Source organism: Syngnathus typhle, linkage group LG9 (assembly GCF_033458585.1).
Source record: "Syngnathus typhle isolate RoL2023-S1 ecotype Sweden linkage group LG9, RoL_Styp_1.0, whole genome shotgun sequence".
NCBI classification, from domain to species: Eukaryota; Metazoa; Chordata; class Actinopteri; order Syngnathiformes; family Syngnathidae; genus Syngnathus; species Syngnathus typhle.
This window is the reverse complement of record NC_083746.1, coordinates 6,511,986-6,533,235: the sequence shown is the minus strand read 5'-3', so window position 1 is coordinate 6,533,235 and position 21,250 is coordinate 6,511,986. Positions and strand designations below refer to the sequence as shown.

Genomic DNA, 21,250 nt, shown 5'->3' with positions numbered 1-21,250 from the left:
AGCTCAAACAATAAAAGGATTCAGGATATAACCAAGACCATTATTTTCAGATTATTCTGGATTTTTAAGACTAGGAGTTCACATTTCAAATGCAAAGCCACTTCGGAGTTTGAAGTCGGGGATTTAAAATGATCCGCTCAGTGCCCTTGTGAGGGTTAACCTGGGTATTTAAGTATACTTGACTGTCTGAGGGGTGCGGTGCTAAGAGTCGAAGCACTTTACTGAATTACCTTTCAAAGTCAATTTTTTTCCTGGTCTTCTATTGCTAAGGCCAAACGTGTGTCTCTGAGAGCACTGCAGCGCTGACCTTTTCACTTTGACCATCAGTTATTATCGCATTCACAAGCTTGTATTTGAAGACAGTTTCAGACTAAGTGGAATTTACAGATTCCCTCTGAGTGATGTTTCGCCATCTAGAGAAGTCCTTACACGCTGAGTCGTGTGGCAAATGCTTCAATCACTTAGCCATTGGATCTCTATATATTTTAGCACACAATGCTATTTTTATGACCTTGTTTTCATATGTGGGTTAGTCAAGTGGTTCACATAGCAGATGCTTATGCATCGCCTGGACTCTCCCCCGACTCTTTTCCTTTTTCACAATAGGCCCTTTCACACTTTTTGTCAAAACTGGCTTTTCAATTTTCCGGCTTCAGATATAGCATTAGAGGCGGCAAGGCGCCTATGACAATGTTAGTTGTGAAACGCTGGGACAGGGGTGTGAAGTTTGACACTTGCTGTTGTGTTGAAAGAAGTGCTCACTGTCTGACATCTGCTTTATACATCACGCTAAATTCTGGCATTGATATCATCATACAATTGAACAGATGGGACGTTGCCAAGTTGCTGTGTTTTGGGGTAAACGTGATTAAACGGCGTAAAGGCCTAACACCCTATCACAGAAAGTCAGTTGTGATCGACAAAAGCGACAGGAAAAGCAGTATAGAAAATTTATAAATGAACCACAGGCATTGTTTCATTTTGTCTCGCTATCGCTGCAGCGTGCGTAAAGGGCTCACTCATAAGACAATAAAGTGTTTCTCTTAATCTTGATTTTGAATCGCAAACATTTAAAGCTGGATCTGGCTTGGGTTTCCATCTTAGGGTATATGCGTCATAGCAAAGTCCCAAAACCGCTGATAACGTCAACAAAGAAGTATAATAAACAGAGGACAACGAAAAAGGCAGCCATGTGAACCACTACAACTATAGTCCAAAAAACAAATGAAAGATTTTTGTATTACCACCATGATTTGATTTTTCCAACTCACCAACCAACATAATAAACACACTGGTGGTAGCTGCATGAACAGCAACTAACAAAGTCTCAACCATTAGACCATGGAGGAAAATGGGAAAAGCCTCACCACAGAGAATGATTACATGCAGACTGAAGCGGTTGAATCTCATAAAAGATCCTCAGAAGGGGATTTATCCAGACAAAGGAAGACATCTGGTTACCTCGAGTCTACTGGATCAGTTGCACCTCAATTAAGCAAAACATTGGAACAATCCACCCCTCCCCACCACCATCTTCAAATATGCGATACGGCTCGGTGCTAATCACTTTATTAACTGTTCAAAGCGACCTGTACGGCTGGGTTAATCCTAGATCTTTCTGCTATTTACGAACAATGAAATAGCTGCAGCTGTGACAACACTGACAACTGAAGGCAAATAAAGCGGGTAATTGATATGCGGCGAAGACTCAACACCACGGTGGGGGTGACGAGCGGACGGCCGAGCACAAACGGCCCAGTTCAGCTTCTGGAAAGCTTTTCAGAACCAAAAAGAGCTGGAGGGCGAATACAACCCTCAGCGTGTTTTCACTTGGTCAATTGTACGGGTGATGGTTGAGACTGGGTGTCACACGAACACACATTGGGCGTGTTGCCCCTCGGCTTCCCCAGACGTTAGGCCCGTCAACGCCCTCCCCACCCGGAAATGGCAGCTTCCTCCCAGCCATTCATCTCACGCTGATTTGTTTTATTTCTCAGGAGCGGTTTTACAAACTCATTTGTCTAGCCCTGTGAAACTGTGCCTAGCAAAACAGCAAAGAGGAAACTCTCTTTGGTGGGCCGAAACGGATCAGAGGAACATCAGAGACGTGGAGTCGACCTCGGCTGTGGCGACGCGGAGATCTTTTGGGTCTCAGAATTTAAAGCAGACGGTGAAATGTAGTTCAACACGTGCTGTTGAACGCCATGTATCACATCATTCTAACAAGAGTTAAACCTCAAGAAAGAAGATTCAGTTTCAGAGCCGCCACAGAAATCTAGATGAGCACCTCTTGTTCGTTGAATGACATACTACATTCTTTTTTTTGTTCGCCTCAGGGTGTGACTTGTGTTCGTTTCCCCGTGAGAGAAAACACCCAGTAAAGCGATACAAGTCTAAAACTATCAGTCCAGCTATTCACAAACAAAAGTGATAGTCAAGAAGAGGCAACAAGATATATATTTTATATTTATATTCCTTCATTTTGTCAGATGGACAGCATAACTGCCCAGGGCATTTTAACATTTTACAAGAACTACAATAGCAAAGAAAAATAAATACGATTTTAGTTGTGCTGTCTACGAAATGCATTTTTTTTTTCCAGTTATCTAAAAATGATAAAATAGGACTTGGGTAATCATGCTATTAAGCTAACAATTTTGAAAACCCACAAAAAGAAGAAGAAGAAAAAAATATTTTGGCACGAGACTTGCACTGTCAAAAAAAGACGACCCAAATTTACAGATACAATTTGGAATTTGAATTAGCAGACCAAAAAATAAAAAGGCCAAGAATCTGTCAAAATAGCAACTCTCCCCTTAATTCTCTTCTTTGTGGCTTTCCGCTTCTTCCTTGACAACCACGCCAGATATCTGTGGTTCAATAATAAATAATAGAGGATATACGTCTGTAGAGTTTCAAAACCCCACACGGGGTCACGGTTTTTCCGTTGCGGCATTTCAGTTGTTGTGAGGTACTTTTATCACTTGGTGTGCAACCAAGACTCAATGACTATTTTTTTTTTTGTTGTTTCGATGGTTCACTCACTCGGTGTGTGGTTGGCCAGAGATGCCTGGGTACTATTAAAAGTTGTAAAAACAAAAATACCAAATGTCTTTTAGAATAAAGTACAAACTTACTCTTATAAGACTAAATGTAATCTAGTGAAGGCCTTCGGCTTTGTTACGTAGTGACGGCTTCTTCATAAATTCCAATCCTGCAAATCAATAAATGTATGATGAGCAACTTAAAGTTACAACAGGCTTAATCAAAACCTTCTTAAGGGTTAGATTTCACAAGAGCGGCGCTTCCTGGGAAGTGTGATAAATGTGTCAGCTCTTGCAAAAAGACGAAATACTTCCAAGGCAAGATGTTTATGAAGCTTATTAAAGCATGGTCACGTACCCTGTTTTTCTCTGAATGAACAAACGTGAGTTTTTTTCATCTCGGTAAAATTCCAGCGAGTGACCCCAGACTTGAACCAAGGAGGACATTTGTCTACGTTTGACTTAATCGCAGAAAAAACAGCTCTTGCAGTCGAAAGGTTGATGGGGTTTTCGTCACATCGGGAAAACATATAAATCTTTCTCTGGAGGATACCAAAATAAAGCATTGTCGTTCTATCATTGTGTCACAGGAGACAAAATAAGCCAAGATTATTTTATCGCAGGAACGGCGCTACACCAGGGCAAGGGCGTGCCATAGCAATGAAATTAAGTGGACTGTCCACGTACTGGAAAAAACTAAGTAGTAGCTCATAACTAGCAAAGCGCTGACTCGCACTGGTGCTGACATGTTTTATACCCTCCCTCTTCTTTTGTCATTAACAGATAAAGTGCTTTATACAGTGGTCAACTAATTCGACAGTTACGATTAGTGGAAGGGATTATTTCTATTAAAATTTATTTTTATTAATTGTGCTTTCTATATAATCAATCTATTATGTAATCATTGTTAAATTTTTTAACAATATTTTTTTAGCATTATATTTGTTTAATTTTTTAGAAATATTTTTTTATCATTATATTCACTCTTAAGCAAAACAACACACTTGCTAATCTCTAAAACAGATGCCTCTTTCTGGCTGACACTTTTGGGATGTTTTATCATCTTCATTGACACTAGCCGAGCTGATCGTGAGTTCACGGTGTCCGACGAAACGCTGGATGAATGGGGAGGTGTGTAGTCTAAACACTGGGCCGGCAGCTTTGGCAACAAGTGTCAAATGAATCAGGACCCCTGCGTGGAAACCTTTTACGCTCAGGTGGGTCCACTATACAGTTACATTGTGGAAATCTGGTAAAGATTAAGAGTTTTGGCACCCTCCAAAAAAGTCACGGGATGATTTTACAAGGTCTTGAACCCCACCGTTAGATGGTTGAGCATCAGAGAAAACAGCAGGAATCCTAACTCGATGAGTGAAGGTTGTACTTGGAACACAATGTCTGTTTTGACTGGAGATGGGAGTATTGTCCACAGGGGATGCACTTTTACTGTGTCCACAGTCGCAACCGATTTTAAATTTTGATGCTGGCTGTTACACATGTTATAAGGAAAGAAATGATGAATCCCAAAGTTTTGTTTTTTCTTCAATTTTTTATGAACTAAAATCAACAATATTAGCTAAGGCGTTTCCTGCATTCACAAAAATCTCCAGTTAAATTTCTCAATTAAAATTCAATTAAAATTCTCCATTATAGCATTATGTTTCAGGATAATCGTATATACTCATGTATGAAATTGTCGCTCCGCTGTCAAGATTCTTTTGACTTTGTCTGCTTGGCATCTGCGGGGGTTTTTTGCAGTTGCCACGGCCACCAGCAAGCAGTCAGCCGGTCCCCCCCGGTGTAAACAATGAAACTGCGGAGCTGTTGAGCTCAGGCATTCACTTACAAACGCAAATGAATTGAAAAAGGTAAAAAAAAACCAAAAAAAAAAAACAGTGAAGAGCAGGATGGAATTTCTTCTGTTGTGTTTGACTCTTTCAAACAAGAATCTACTTCAAATATTCAGCGCCAAAGAAAGTCAAGCCTGACAAAGAGATTACCAGAGGACAAGCAGGAACAAATCCAGTCAATTATGGTCTTTCTGAGCCACTATAGATGTTGGGTTTTATATATAAAGGTCAAGCAACCCTTTAAGTTTCATTGTTGCTTGTACAGCCTCAAAAATATAGACAAATTATTCGGTTGAGTTTAGTCTTTGAAACAATATTTTTTCCCATATTAATCGATGGAAAAATCAATGGGATCATTGATTCAAAAAAGATTCGTGACAGCCGGTAGCAGCCTTTCTTTTATTTATTTTCCAAAACCTCCTTATGAGATTCCTTCCAAGTCTTCATTATTCATCCAAGAGGTTTTAATTTGCTTGAAGTGGGAACAGAGCTATACGTCTGGAGATATGCCAGCAAAAACAAATAAATTACAGCTTCTTGTATGTCGTTCAGTATGTTCACATAGCTTCATGTAGGCGCTTGCCTGTGTTAACTTAAAGGACAGATGCTTTAAATTACTCCACACCGGATTATCGTTCATATACACTATCAGTGAGCCATGAAGCCACGGTCCATTAATGGTTTTCATCCCCGGCCAATTAACCTTTGCTGTTAAATCTTGCCCAAACACAGAGGCCCATTATGACTGTCATGAAAGTATATGAAGTAGCTTCTACATAAAATATCCAAAGGCTGGATTTTAGTGTCCATTGTTTGGTTGAGTGAGCCTGAGTCCATAAACCACAAAAACCAATGCTGAACAGACACTTGGGGGAAAGAAAAAGATCAAACTAATATTGATTCGCGCAGACCTGTTTTAAGATTTCACACATACATTTGTAGTGTTATTTTCACACTAAAGCTTCTCGCCATCTGCATGCACAAGAAGCAGAAATAGCACATTCACAAGTTCTGTTGGGTTGGAAAACAACATTTACATACAAGGAAGCATTAGCATCAACTAGCCATATAATGAGACTCTCCTTCCCCCATCCCTGCATTGCCATTGTAAATGCTACTCTTGGCCTCTAATTTTGTTTAAAACTGTTCCTCTAGAAAAACTTACTTTGGATTACTTTTCTCTCAGCAAGTAATTTAGCTACTGTTGAAAGATTATATTAAAGCTCTCGGTGTTTACTTCCAGAGGACTACGTAAAGCCATTTGGATAGAATTTGGTTTAACTTCTGGGTCTGGATATATTCAGTCTGAGACACATTTCATTTTTTTTTTTTTTTTACATCGGCTGCCCATTTTTAAATATAAACAATCATAACGGTGATACTTAGGTGATTTTTATTTTTACATTGTTTATATATTTATATCATGTATATATTTTATATTTATATTTTTTTTACATAGAACACTGAAGATAGGATACTGCACATTAACAAACTTGCAGGGTTTTCGGTGTGAAAGTGAATCAGTGTGCAAAAAGAACGCCTTGAAGAAGCTGAGGCATAAGGTCAAAGCAGCAGGCGGTGTCTCGTCTGCTTTTGAAAAAAGGGTGGAAAATATCACGTGGGCTGAGGGGTTGAGGAAGTGGTGACCCTCACACAGCAGGAGCGCTACAAGGCCAAGATGGCATCATCACAGGGAGGAAAGAAGTCGGACAGTGTAAGAAAGGCATTATCGCCTCCACACAGTTTTCTCGACACGAGGACCACCGCTGGTGCAAACAGCTGCTAGTGAGGTTGGCAACGCACCAAGAAGCCGCTGAGCACACTTTTTGAAAACACCTCAAAGACTTCAGATATTGATATTTTTCCCCTTAAAGTCATTCTCAAGGAGAAATAATGTGATGACAGAATAGCAAATAGAACTGCAAAAAAGTTTCCATCAATGCCCAGTAGGTTACAACATGGCAAAAGCCACAAGAAGTTGCCATCAATAGTTAAAGAACAGCAAGAATCGACTGTGGGAGTTTTGCATGGGGTCTCTGCGCTTGAGAGGTTTTTTTCCAGCTTCCGCCTGCATTCCAAAAACCTGCACATTAGGTTCATTCTAAATTAAGGATGCCAAACATAGGTCATGTCGTGCTTATGGTTGCCCTGAGGGAATTGGCTATAACAGTAAAACTACATACATAAATATATAATTGCTGGTGGTGAAACGCCAAGATCACGGTACATACCTTTGGTTTTGTGGTCACAAAAGAAAAAAAACCAGAAACATGTCGATTAGCTTTTTTTTAAGCGATACATGTGATATAGAGCTGTCAAAATTAATCGATTGAATTAATCGACACGTCATCGGTTATCAAATTATTGACAGCCAATTTGATAATCGAGAAATGGATTTCAACCATTTTTCTTAATCTTAGAGCAGTCCAAAATCCTCCCAGGTCAGCCTCTCAACAGCAAATATTCTTTTTTTGTGTTTAATAAAAACATATTTGCAAACGTCTGCTTTTATTACGTAACACAATAACCGCACCACTAACGTTTGGTTAATACCTCGTGTCATATTCTTCGTCATTGTTATTTACTTGTTTTTATCATTAAACAACCAAAAATAAACAACAATAAAAGGGGAAAATGTTGTGTAATACTCAACATGCAGAATAAAAATATATCTGATAGTTCGATTAATCGTTTAATCAGTCGAATAATCGATTCTGAAAAAAATATACCAGCCATACATCAATAGTTTGCCTTCTTACTCTGCAGGTTGAATTTTTAAGTTTGTGAATAAAGTTTATCACAGTAACTATTAACACATCACTATGGCAAACAGGGGCGGGGGACCAAACCACTGATTAGCGGAAAGACTGAAGCACTCTGGACAGGCGGGGTGATTGCTTGGAGGTCATCTGTAAGGTTATCACGTATCCTGAGGACAACAGTGGCAGGGTGTTGACACCACAAGGTTAAATAAACACCGGAGAGGGGAGGAGGTGGAACTTGACAAAGTCAATGTCACACAAGTTTTATACACAGCATGATATAATAGGAAATTCCATAAAATATGAAATTAAGGTCAAAGTTTAATAAGGGAAAAAAGACATATTTAGAAATACAATTTTATTTACTTTTTTAAACACTTTTTTTGGAATATTACACATTTCATTCAGGAGAAGAAATCTTAAAAACATTCTAAAAAAAAAAAGCAGTATTCTTGGAATAATACAGTGTTTGATAAATATTTTTTTCATGCAAGACTGTCAGATTTTTTTTTTATGTCACAGAGATTTTAATTGGCCCAAAGGTAAAGAAGGCAGGAGTAACGTGATTGTTGCACTTCAAAAAAAAAAAAGGAAAAAAAAGCATACAACATAATATTTTGCAAATTATTTGGACAGGAGTAGATGTGATATTATTATGACAGGAGTCAGCAAATATGGAAACCAAATATTTGTACTGTAATATATTTGACAGAACTTTCTTTAAGCCAAGGGATGTCTACGCCGTCGAATGTTTCTCCACTCATCATGATCACATGACACCATGTCAGCATAATTATGAAATGATATCCCCTCACATTGGACCACAGCTAAGACATAAAAAAAAATATATACCATCAAATGCACACAGATTCACCAGACAAACTGCATTCATTTGGCCCTCTACTCAACACTTACAAATCACTACTGCTGCCTGCACATGAGCAGTAAAGCTATTTGTTCATATTATTTGGTTTTAAAAGTCAGTAAGAGTGTGCATGTGTGGCCCCGATGTGCTGATACAGCAGGATTAATTTCACACATAAGACAGCCTCAAAGGCGGCTTAGAGGACGCACTCCGTCGAAGCCTTCAGACAACGTGAAACAAAAGAGATAATTGGTTTATTGCATCCCCCTTTTCCCAGCCAGTAGCCAGCACCCTTTAATGAGTGGCTTTTTGACTTCTGTGGGAAAAGGGTCAAATGATGGTATTTATTGGCTACACCATGAATGGGAAGTGTTGGAAACGAGACTCCGTTTATGACCTTTTCCCCAGACAATGCCAACTTGCTTTTCCAGAGGTGGCTCTAAGAATAAACTCACCTGCCAATCACGGCCATATATAAAACCAGATAATGGTGTGTGTAATGTGGGGATGAGGTCATTTTAAAAGGCGACAGCCGCACACATTAAGGCACGGCTACGTTGAAGTCGCAATGGAAAAAGGTAAACAAAGACGGCTACCTAATAATCGGCAGCCTTTTCTGTCTAATGATAGGCAATAAAAAATAACTATCGGCTGTGGCAGACGTGTAATGGTTTCATTTTAGCACCCACATCCCAGCACGAAGGTAAATTTGAACACAAGTGATGGTTCACTTTTAGCTCTTGAGTCATTAATGTGCCAAAAAGAAAATAGTACGAATCCTAACAGCAAGCCTCGACAGATACGAACAAACAAAATGGGATCAAACATGTTTCTTCTTTGGCTGAATGATTCAACTGAGGTGACGGTATGAGCTTTTCATACCAAACGTGTGACAGCAGTACATGAACAAGGAGCCAGGCAGAAAGGATGAGGCAGATGTGAGTGCGGTAGAGCAGTGTGAGTGAATGTCAAACAATTCAAGTGAGTATAAATAGTTTGATTAAACATGCCATTTGGCTAGTACGGTTCTAGCAATACCCGCCAGGTTCTCTCTCGACTCACACACGCACACAAAACACAGAAGCGGTGATTCCCAGCCACTGAGCAGCGGCACATCAGTGCTCCAAAATTATTACTTGTCAAGGAATAGTGTCTTTTTTCTTCATCTGTCTATGTCGGAGACTTATAATAACAGATTGAATGTTTTTCCAATGGATGGCAAAGGTACTATAAACCCGTGTCTCCTCCTGTCGCCATTGTTTGCTTTGGGATTTTTCGGATGTAAAATATATGCCTTGGCACCTTAAACATTGGGAAACACTACATTAATCAACCTTACGAATGTAAAGTTTGGACACACTGGTTTGGCTTTACAAATTGCTAACCATATGTACGATTTCACAAATAAAACTGCTTTATAAGTGCTTTCTATGGAATCACTCCATCGATAGTGATAAACTCCTGTCCACAGGATTTGTCGAAAATGTCTGTAAATGTCATTTAACGTCATGTATGACGTCGGTTGCAGGTGGACGGAATTTCGATCGCAAAGGCGGAGTGGAAAGTTCCTCATATCTGCGGAGGATTGTCAACAGCAACGGCAGAGTATTCGGCGTCGGACACGTTAGATGTCTCGATGAGACGCGCCAGGCCAGTCCGCGTGGAGTACTTGAAGATGAAGGCTTTCATGAGGTCATAGCGGTAATTGCGGTTGATGAAATTGTAAAGGATGGGGTTGAAGCAGCAGTGCAGCAAAGAAAGGCACTGGGTGAGGTGCATGGCCACGTACAGGAAATTCTCCAGGCCGCAGGTAAGAGGCAGCACACCCAGCTGGGAGAGCGAGTCGGCCAGGAGGATGGAGTGATACGGACCCCAGCAGCCCAGGAACACCACGATGTAGGCCAGGATCACCCTGCGACTCACGCGACGCTCCTGCTCCACCGTAGTGGACGACGGCGAGGCCGTGCAAGTGAAGGCTCTGGCCAGCAGCGCGTAAAAGAACGCAATGACGGGGAAGGGGAGGACGAAGCCCAAAAGAATGAAGCTCAGCTGGACGCCCACCATCCACTCCCTTGGGTTCTCCTCCGGATACACGGGTCTACAGAGCATGCTGCCCCCGTGTGAAGCTTTTACTGTACGTAGGAAGTAGGTGTCTGGCAAAGAGGCCACCAGAGCCAGAAGCCAGACCCCGATACACACCACCCGGCGGGTCAACTTCCTGCGCACGTTGCCCTGGTTCTCTCGGTGGCGTGTCACGCTCAGATAGCGGTCCACGCTCATGCACGCTAGGAAGAAGATGCTCCCGAAGAGGTTGACGGAGAAGAGCAAGTGCGTGAGTTTGCAAGCCACCTCGCCGAAGGGCCAGTGGCCATGTTGGGCCAACGAGCTCACCCACACGGGCAGGGTGGCGCACACGCACAGGTCTGCCACGGCCAGGTGAGCGATGTACGTGTGGGTCTCGTGGCGAGGGGTTGAGTCCCGCTGGGCGCGAATGTTCACCCACAAGACCAGAGCGTTGGCCGCCAAGCCCACGATGAAGATGAAAGTGTAGAGCACGCACATGGAGTGGAGCAAGGCGCTGCGGTTGAACGCCGTGGCGCACCCCATGGTGTCCACGCTGGAAATGTTGGAAAAGGTGTCGGAGAAGTTGAGGTATCCCAGGGACTCCCATAGGTCCTCCAACTCGCTGGTGCTCAGACTCATCTCAACAACTGCAGGGACTTCACACAATGAGAGGAATCCTGCAAAAAGGAGAACATTACCTCATCATTCCTGATATTCTTGCTCTAGAAGTCAAACCAGTACGACCGATTCATTAAGATTCGCAGTTGACAACGGATTTATAAAATGTTGACAGGTCATGACATGCCCCGTCATTGCTTCAAGTAATCCAATTCAGATGTTCGACGAGTTTGGATCTGTAGGGAAACCTTTTGGACATCATCAAAATTTAAGAGTCCGAGGAAATCAGGAATAGGCACCGAGAGTTCAGGCAAAACGAGGGAGACCTTTCCTCTCATGTAAACTTAATTAAAGAGGTGAGTGAGGCCGGGTGGTTACAAACAAGTGTTTACATTAGCTCCTGGAGCGCAGTACAGATTAGCCATAAGGAAACACCAAGGAGAAACCCAAACAATGTATTTCCGGAGCGTTCCTGGCATTCCAAAATAAAGCACAGGTCACTTTTGGGGGGGGCGGCGGGAAACTTGATGCCACTTTTAAGAATGTTTTCCCATAACGCGCCTGAAGAAGTAAAGAAGAAATCCTGTTTCTTTTTCTTCTTCTTGCAAGGTCGCGGGGGGAGCTGTCGCCATGCAGACAATCAAAGAAAGGGCAGTTGTTAACCTTGAATACGTCATTTTTCTTACAACATCTGAAGTTAATAAAAAGGGAGTATGCATCGCATTTCTAATAGATGAAAAAGTCCAATGGTGGAAGTGACACGCAGTATGAAGAGCAACACATTACTCCAAGATGGAAAAAGGTAAAATTTTGGGGGGGAACGGACATTAATTGAGAACTCACAGGTGGCATGCTAATAATTCGGCACCCTCCTTCAGAATGAGGCAAACCTATGGCGGCTTATTTGAGCCACATTGCTGCACTGGCTTCACAGTGTGCTGCGATGTCTCTCTCCAACAAGCCGCCTGCCGCGATGTGAGAGGTCGGCCGGGGAGACGGTGGGAGTTTTGTTGAGGGGGAGACGGATCAAAACCAGAGCATGGCTGACTTAACCCTGCTTAATGCCCCTGTGACCTGTACACCCACAGAGGGGGACCGTACGCCGAGATCAACAACGCAAAATGGAATGCCTCTCCTCCGCATTGAAAGCGGAGGGCCGATGACCAGCGACCAGGGTGACAGGTTGAAATGTGACTGCCTAAAGACATCTCTGCACCCATACTTCTTTTTCTTAACTAAATAAAAACATTCCACAACTCCTGGAGATATTTTGGGATCACATGACACACACAATCATAATGACTTTTCACCCTTTTGATGCAACCTAAACAAGCATTCCCTGCTCAGTTTCAGCAGGCATGTGTCATTCAAAGCACCTATTTGCCAATCATACAGCTGCAAGTATTTTGGATTTGTTTTTTCGAAACGATTAGCTAGTCCACGTTAAAATGTCTCAAGTCACATTCGCCATAAATCCATCAGTAGTAAAGAACGAAAATAAAACTGGCAGTGGCTAGCTGGGTAATATAACATCAAGGATAATATTACAAATCACTAACCAGAACTGCTGCCAGTTTAAAGTGTTTACTACTATTATTATAGCGGATTTGGGATTTATTAGGCTTGTAAGTCATGAAAGAATACTCATTTGTGAGAATTTTTTTACCATTACTAACTAGATGTTTCTCCTGTGATACAATGTTACTTTTCCAGTCTTGGCCTTTTAATTTGGATGGACAGCAGATAGGGCTATTCTCTGCAACAGGGGGGATTTTCGACACAGAGATAATCTCTCACAATGGCCTCCAGTTCCCTCATATTATATGGAAAACATTTGAGCCAGGTAGCTCGGCAGGCTTCAAGCTAATTAGCCCCTTAACGCCCGCAGCCATCAGATAAAACACACACAACTGAATTTTTAGTTTGGTGCCTTTGTAGCTTCTTTTATTTATTTTTCTTCTTTAATCATGACAAATGGCGCATGGGAGTCTGGTTATACAGAAATAAGAGGGAATAATGGTAAAGGGCGATTATTTGTTCTTGGAGGCTTGAAAATTGGATGTAGTATGCACTCAAACAAACATGCATACTGCAACATCTTTGAATCTGCAAATATAGTAAAAAAAAACCATTCTAATCTGTTTAATTAACAAAAAAACTAGGAATGAGTAACGGATTTGTGCTTGGGGGAATATAAATATGCATTTGAAGCTTGTTTTTCCTCAATGATATTAAATTTCTAAAATCTCCCCAGATTACAAAAAAAAAACACCTGCTCATTATTATTTTTCTTAAATAATGTAAAAATCACATACGACAGCTCTACATTATGCAACAAAAAGAAGAGGGATTACATCGAATGGCCTTAGGGAGATGTGCTTGGAGGTTTTAATCACATCAAGGTTTCAAGATTAATTTAAGATCAATTAAGTTTAGAAGCGCTGCATTTAACACTAATAAATAAATAAATAAATATACAGATGTAGTAAAGTATATAAGAGTGCATTTGACTGTTTTATTCTTGCTTTTACATAATAAGCATGCACCCAATGCAGTGTTGTTCAATACTTCTCTCTCTCTCTCTCTCTCTCTCTCTCACTTTTTCGGAGTGCGTAAAGTGGAGCTCTCTCTCCCCCGACTCGGTCCCCGCGAGCATCCAGTTACAAATTAGCCCAAAACAACGCCTTTGTCCCACAATACACAGTAAAAAGTCAATGAAGGGGTTTCATGTGCAAATGTCTCTGCACAGCAAGATTGGTGCAGGTGCAACATGTTTTTGTTGTTTTGTCACAAGTTTCTGCTGTCATTGAGTTATTTTCTGAAAGGTCACCGGTGTCGTTGTGGTTAAATCCTGGCCGGCTTGTCTCAGACTAAACAAAACAACACAGTGTAATTGGGATTATTGTTGATTTGTATCAGCGAGCTGGGGACAAAGTACTCTTATCAGCCAAAACTTACAATGAGAGGGGAAAACAAAGAAAACGACGCTAATTCAATGTCAAAACTATGCAAACATAGCCATTTAAATTTCATTATTTGTTATATCTGGAGAAATGCACAAACGGTGTCATAAAAGTGGAAATATCAGTAAAAAGTCTAAACAATCACTTCTCCCGCGGCTTGTGAACGCATCATTTTTTGCTTACCTTTTTTGTGAAGTCTTCCGCTGATTCTCTGCACGTTTTTCCGTTTTTTTTTTTTTTTGCTTAGCGTTGCATCAAGTCCACTAAAGTGCACTTTGGGGTCTCTCCTCCGAGTCCTCGCGCCAGAGTGGCCCGATCACTTGCTGTGCACTTGCTGATACTGACAGCGAGAGCAACGCCTCCAAGGCTGGACCTTATTGGAGGATGGGGGGAGCAACGACGTCATCACGCCCGGGTTTCGGCCAGGAGAGGGCCGAAGAACGTGCTTGTCCTGCTTTTTAAAAGGGAAAACTACTAGTAGCCTATGAGATGTCCCATTCAAAAATATATTGGCACAGGTGAAGAATTTCATAAGAAGTGCATCAATGTACCTGAGGCCAAAGTTCTCACATGTTGTACTTGACTATAAATATGCATGCATGTGTACAAAATAAAAATAGAATCTGGGTAAAATTGAAGTAGTGATTCAACAACTTAAATGCAGATTGAAATGTACAAAAGTAAAATGGAGTGCCAGAGCATACAATGGACTGATTGCCAGCCAATCACATTTATAGACAATCAAACATGTATTTAGGACAATTCAGTGTCTTCAATGGACCAAACATGTTTTTGTAATGTGGAAGGAAACTGAAATTGCCAGGGAAAAGCTATGCATGCATGTGGGAAAACATGCAAACTCCACAGAGAAAGGTCGGAGCCCAGATTTGAACCCCTAACCTCAGAACTGTGAGGCAGATGTGCTAACCAAATACTCAACGTGGCACAAGCGAGCAAGACTCTTAAATGACCTTTTCAGGATTTGTAGATAAGTGCTAAAAATGCGCAAACACTGACAAAAATGTTCTGAATCGTTGAGATAGAGCGTTAAACTTTCTTTCACCTTAACCGTTTCAATGGATTGTGAAAGGGGCGTGGCTAAAGTTGATAGCGAGCATCCTCTTCCGTAGCTATCCGTCGCTATTAGAAGTTACTTATTAGTTATAGTTATTATTCTGCTTCACACAGTTATCGTCATGCTGCATTTACTGTATGAGAAATCAAATGTGATAAATCCATTTGTATGTGCATGAACATGAAATTGTTCCAATTGAAAGAAGTTCTGACTTTTTTATTTTTGGACAAACACACGCATACCAGAGATTGTGTCCCCACATGATCTATACATGCTATGTAATTATAACAAAAACATACTGGGAAAGTATTTAAGCACGACTGACATTTTGGGTTGAGGGGCCTCATCCCCGGGAGTGCCTCGCCCTGCCGTTACTTCAGAATGAAACCAGACTCAGTCAACCACATCCACTGTTGATCGGCTTCCACCCAAAACCAGCCGACGGCTTAAACTCAGCAGAGCGAGCGGGCGAAACGCCCTCTGCATAACGAACCGTCGTCACGTGCGAGGTTTGGCTTTAATCAGAGGTTTGTTATTTCAAGTCAAGCAAAACAGCACATCTCTGAAATTAATACGGCCAAGGGGGGATTTAAATGCTACCCTATGATCTTTCTAGGGTGTGCGGGGGATTGCATTTCCATCGACAAGGCGTTATTCCATATGGCTGTCATGTGTATGCCAAAGCAACAGGTGGCGCTATAAACCGTAAGGCCGCGATTTATTCAAACGTTAACAGATGTCCTCGACAGCATTACGTTTAACGGGAAATCACAACTGCCAACCAGAAGAAGAAGAAGACATGGCGTCATTTTCGAGTTTCCTTCAAGCCCACCAATTAACCCCAAGCAATATTAGATAAGCCTGATTAATACTATTTGCCTTGTCATGTTGCGATAAGGAACTCACGGGTGTATATTTTGATATGTTTGAAGCGTTATCTTCGCCAGGTGTGTGCCATCCAACTTGTTTGCCCAAGAAAGAAGTTATCGCAGAATGTTACAGGTCACTCCGTCGAAGTTTATCACGGTTGAACGCGGCGATGAAATACAGCCAGCAGCCTGCCTGCTTGGTGACCTCATTAAAGAGCAGTGGAGTGAATTCAGCTTCAATGAGGCTTTTAAAAGGAGAGCTCCCGTTCTGCACGCATAGCCATTGTCCTCCGTATCAGGAGCATCAGGGGGATTTATAAACCCCTCGCAGAAACATCCGCAGTCCCGCACGTCGCTGCCAATCTCTGTTCTTGCAACCCCCCATTCACAAAAGGGGGCACACTGGGAAAGCAGGTGTGTGTGGTGTGAAGCCTGAGAAAAAGCATTCCGGCTCTTTGTCAGGAAAATGAACGCAGCGGAAGACCAGGAAATGATTTTGTTGCGACATACGTCAAGGATCTTATGAAATGGATTCAACTGAAAGGATGTGATGAATAAACACTACGAATGAGCATGATTAGGATCATGCTAATTTAAAAATAAAACACTGAGATTAAAATCCTAATCTTAAAAGAATGGAGCAGTATAAAGGCTTTTGTAAAAGTCATAATAAAAGTTCTTTATCTTCTATTTCATTTCAGGTATCGTTCAGATGCAAGGTCAGGGAAGCTGGTGAGCTGTACGAGAACTTGGCATCAACAAAAGCTCGATTCGCTGGATGCTTCAGAGAGTGATCAAGTTGAATTAACGCTGATTTGGGCTTGTTGAGAAATATAATCTTCCGCAGCTTGATGGCCATAAAGCTGCTCCTACTGGCGCCGAGTTCCGCTCAGTTAGGGACAGAAAAAAAATCTTACCAGCTATCAATTTTGCAACAGTGCTTCAATGTCAATTGGCAAGTAATGAGATGTGTTTTCTGAGTTTGGTCATGGGAGCAGCCATGATTGGTCATCGCCTGAGTCCTGAGCAACTGTGATGTCATTTTCAATCAACAGCAAGTATCAAAACGGCCGCCCCTACAATAACGAATCTTTCTGCTTCATTGATATCCAACAAACGCAATATTCTGACTGTTTTCTGTGAAAATTACTCAAGTATAATTTGAACAGTTCAGACATTTCCCATTCTGACTCAGGCAACATACGTGTTCTTGTTTTCGGTTTTGTTTGACAGTAAACTGGGAGTGGCATTAAACAGCCTGAAGCATCCTTTTTGAAGAACGGTTCACTATCTGTCAAACTGCTACTTGTTGTGGCATGATTTGATTTGACTTCACTGCCACCGTCTATTACTGGCGGAGCTAGAGGGGGGGCCGCGGGGGGCACTGACCCCCATTGAAATATTCTTGGAACTCCCCCAGGTGCCAAGCCAGATAATTGGCTTTCGGCTATTTTCTAGGGTATTTTTTTTCCGCAATTCCCCTGTAAGTCTATTATTACTCCTCCCTTTTCGAAACAGCATTGAACCAGTCACAGGGATCCGCCTATTGACTTGCGAGGTAATCAAACCCATGTTGGCGGGGTCATTGGGTCAAACGTCACATCAGTACACGCTACCTTGTCAGCGCTCTGGAAGTGGCAGTTTTCAACAAATGCCTTTCAAGCATTTAAGGATGATCTCATACGCCTGATAACAAACTAGGAAGCCTTGAAGGCTATCGGACACAAGTCTTTAAGCATTCCTACGCAACTCTTTCAAGTTTTTGGGGTAATTAAGATGAGCTATAATCTGCTAGGTGGAGTTATTGTACCCAAAATAAGCATCAAAACCGAGTGCTAAAATATTTACAGTGTTTTTAAAATTAGTGGCTTGGGGGCGAGGGTTAATTTGAGGCAACTCATTTATTAGACCACTATCCACTATTTGAGGCTTTGTTATTCCAAATAAGTACTTGTAAATGTTCCCAGTACTAGCACGTGTATATTATGCAAACAACAGAAGGAAATCCCACTGCTTGTCTGCCAGTCTTGGCAGAGGAATCTCGCTTCCGTTCACTCCCGATAAGAGTTCAAGTGTTTGCGTCGCATTTTCTCGCCGACTTAGTCCACGTTGTTAAACGTAAAACCCCTGAGACTACGTTGTTGAATTTAAACACAATTGGACTTGCTATTCTTATGTGTTGGTGCTCAAAATAACACTTGCTGACCTTTTGGTCTATTATTACAAAGTGTTTTTCTCGAGTCATAATTTCTTTGGGGCCAGCAGTTTTTAAGTTCAATACGCGCATTCATAAACAGAACGATGCCGAGATAAGGAGAAGGAAAAGGGTGGGCGACGGCGAGCGGGGGTCCGTGGCGACGTCAGAGTGTGTGGGAGAGCCGGTTAGGCGAGCAGAAGAAAAAAGATTGAGTGACTTATTGCTAATGACTTTGCTTTCTATTGTCGTCTAGCCCCCACGTGGATCGTGGGGGGTCTTGCTATTTTTGTGCAAATCTCTATTCAATGGATCTCCTTCTCAAATACGTCTGTGACAATCTACCTCCTCTGCATTTTCTTCCTCTTTCTTTTTTTATCCATCCATACATTCATCTTCTATAGGGGTTGTCCTAATTAGGTTCATGGGTGAGCTGTAGATGAGAGACAGGGAAACTTTAGAGTCTTCGATTTACCTCCCATGCATTTTTGGAGAATGTCCAATGACGGCAGAGGACTGGGAGATAAGCCACGCAAGCACACATTGTGCCTCTCAACATTATTGTCATGCAAATTGAAAGGAGGTTAACCAATAACTGTAAAAACAATCAATAATTTCCACAAAGCTGAATTAGCTGGAATTCAGCCCTTAACTGTTGAACATTTTGTTTTTACAGCTCAGAAAAAAAGTCCACTCCCTTGAACTTTTGTGTTGCAGTTTTCATCACTGCAAGATATAAACACGGCAACCTTTTTGTGTTTCTTGAGAATTTGTTCACGCAGGTGCACGCTCAGCAGCGAGGAGGCATCCCGCTTGCGAAATGAAGCTGTCAAGACCTTCCTGACATTGACAGAGCGTCTATGTGTGAAACACTTGGCTGTCAAAACACAGCAGAAAAGGGAGAGAACTTGAACTATTATCTCCTTGACACATCTCAGAACATGCAATATGTTAAAAGCAAACCACGGAAAGACAATTCCTATTATCAAGCGACTTTACGATATTACCAGAAAGACAAGTTCTTTATTCTTCAGTAGGGGGTTTCACAAGAATGGTCACAAAGCAGGAGGGGAACATCAAACGAGGAAGAAGCTATAAATTGTGAGGGGCCTTGTCTCTTTAGGAACACACTGAACTACTAAGTGTTTTCTTTTTGCATGACGGAGGTTAGCGTGGTCCCTAACTTCTGGCTGTTATGCTGAAAATACATTAGCCTGAACATGGCAATGCCTCACTAATGAGATAGCACAAAGGGAAACAAAGAAGTTGGTAATTGTATCCCCACTGGGGGAAACATTGGATTCATAGTCATACGCCTCTGCAGAGATTTTCATTTTGGGAGTGAGCATAGTCCGACACTAGCTATTTGATCTTGTAATATCAATACACTGCAATACCAGCCATTCTGATAATGGAATTCTCCCAAGGGAAAAAAAGAAAATCTATATTTGACTAACGTTTGGGCAATATACATTACATTTAAAAACACAACATGATTTCTGTAGTGTGCATTGCTTTTTTTTAATGTTTCTGTTTATTTATTTCTGTATGTATGTACAGACTGTAAGTGTTTTAAAGAAAATACCAGATCAAAGTTATAAGAGAAGTGAATCTTTTTTTGAACCGGAAATGCTGAATGTGCAGGTGTGCATACGGTCCTTACTCAACTGGAAGGCCCAAACTTCTAACATGCTAAACACTAGACCACCATGTTACATTTGAGGAAGAATTACCATAGCCCCATTAACATTGCCCCAACTATTATAATCAGAGCTCAACAAATAGTAACTTGTTAATCACTTACTTCTCCACGGTGGCATTTTCTGGCACGTAATGATCAACTCACAGTAGTGAACTTCCTGACCCACTGGATCTGAATCCTTATCGGGCATGTAATGAAGATGCCTGACAAAAAACAAAAAAGACAGACTCAGGAAGCATTAAACCTGCCAAACAAATCATGTGGGTGAATTTCAAAGCTTCCATTACAGTTAAAGTTTCATCACAAACATTTGGAGGATACCCATAATGGTGTTCTAACCACAGTGACTTTGTACCTAATCATCAGTGGGTGACAACCCGGGACATAAATTTTCTCTTGTAGTCATGCAGACGCTCTCTCCTCTCTCCTTTTCTTTTTCTGTGACCTCAATGAATCTGTCAGGGTCTTCCTGCTATACCTTTGACCATGACCATCTGTGACTCACTCCATTGACAAAATCTGTCATCCGTGAGAGCAGCAGTAACTCATCGAAGAAGTTCTGTTTTCCCTCAACCGTACCCTTTGCATGCATTTCTTCACGCACATGCACCCATATTGTTTCTTAGAGGGAGTATCCCCACCCCCCACCCCCAAAAAAGGTGATATCCAAGGAAAGGTCTTTCTCCAGGTGACAGTGAGCACATCCAATACGGATTTGTGAATGACAGCATCTGTCCACGGGCTGCAAGTTGTTCATTTCATGTAGTCGCCCGGAGGAGCTGCGAGGCCAAATTAGTAATCCTATCCCCACATACCAGATGCGTGCTTGCTGGCATGAAGTTCACAGGTAAGGTTGCTAACTTTCACCCCTATTGTCTTGTCATGGGGCGGGGAATGGTCCATCAGTTGCATTGGAATGCACTCGTGTTTTGCAGCGTTTAAGAAGCTACTAGCATTACTTGGAGGTGTTGCCTTTCTCACCTTTGGCAGCTTTATTTCTGCCTGCCTTTTCAACAATATTGCACAATGTCAAGGTCAAAGTAAGAAAGGCACTCGTAGTTGGGAGTCAACTTAAAATTGTATTTTTCTAAACAGCAGACAATGGAAACCTCCACGGTGAAGGTCAATAATGACCATGTAATGGCCACGGGATGCAATTGATCATTGCAAACCATTAAGTTGGACAGAAGTGCTGGGGGGTCATCATATTTATTGATAAGACAGTTCCGTGTCTCCATTTAGAA

The 21,250-nt window shown here is 41.6% G+C and overlaps 1 protein-coding gene across 1 annotated transcript; it reads right to left on the bottom strand.

The window, feature by feature from the left end:
• Window positions 1-7,964: 7,964 nt before the first annotated feature.
• On the bottom strand, window positions 7,965-14,616 carry ackr3a (atypical chemokine receptor 3a). The gene is made up of 2 exons (XM_061287309.1): window positions 14,350-14,616; window positions 7,965-11,262 (listed from the first exon to the last, which is right to left on the bottom strand). The coding sequence occupies exon 2, from the start codon at window positions 11,222-11,224 to the stop codon at window positions 10,091-10,093; it is 1,134 nt and encodes a 377-aa protein (XP_061143293.1). The 5' UTR covers window positions 11,225-11,262; window positions 14,350-14,616; the 3' UTR covers window positions 7,965-10,090.
• Window positions 14,617-21,250: the final 6,634 nt, after the last annotated feature.

Bases quoted from the DNA above. Each gene is read 5' to 3' on its own strand.
- ackr3a (XM_061287309.1), bottom strand. From the start codon at position 11,224: ATGAGTCTGAGCACCAGCGAGTTGGAGGACCTATGGGAGTCCCTGGGA.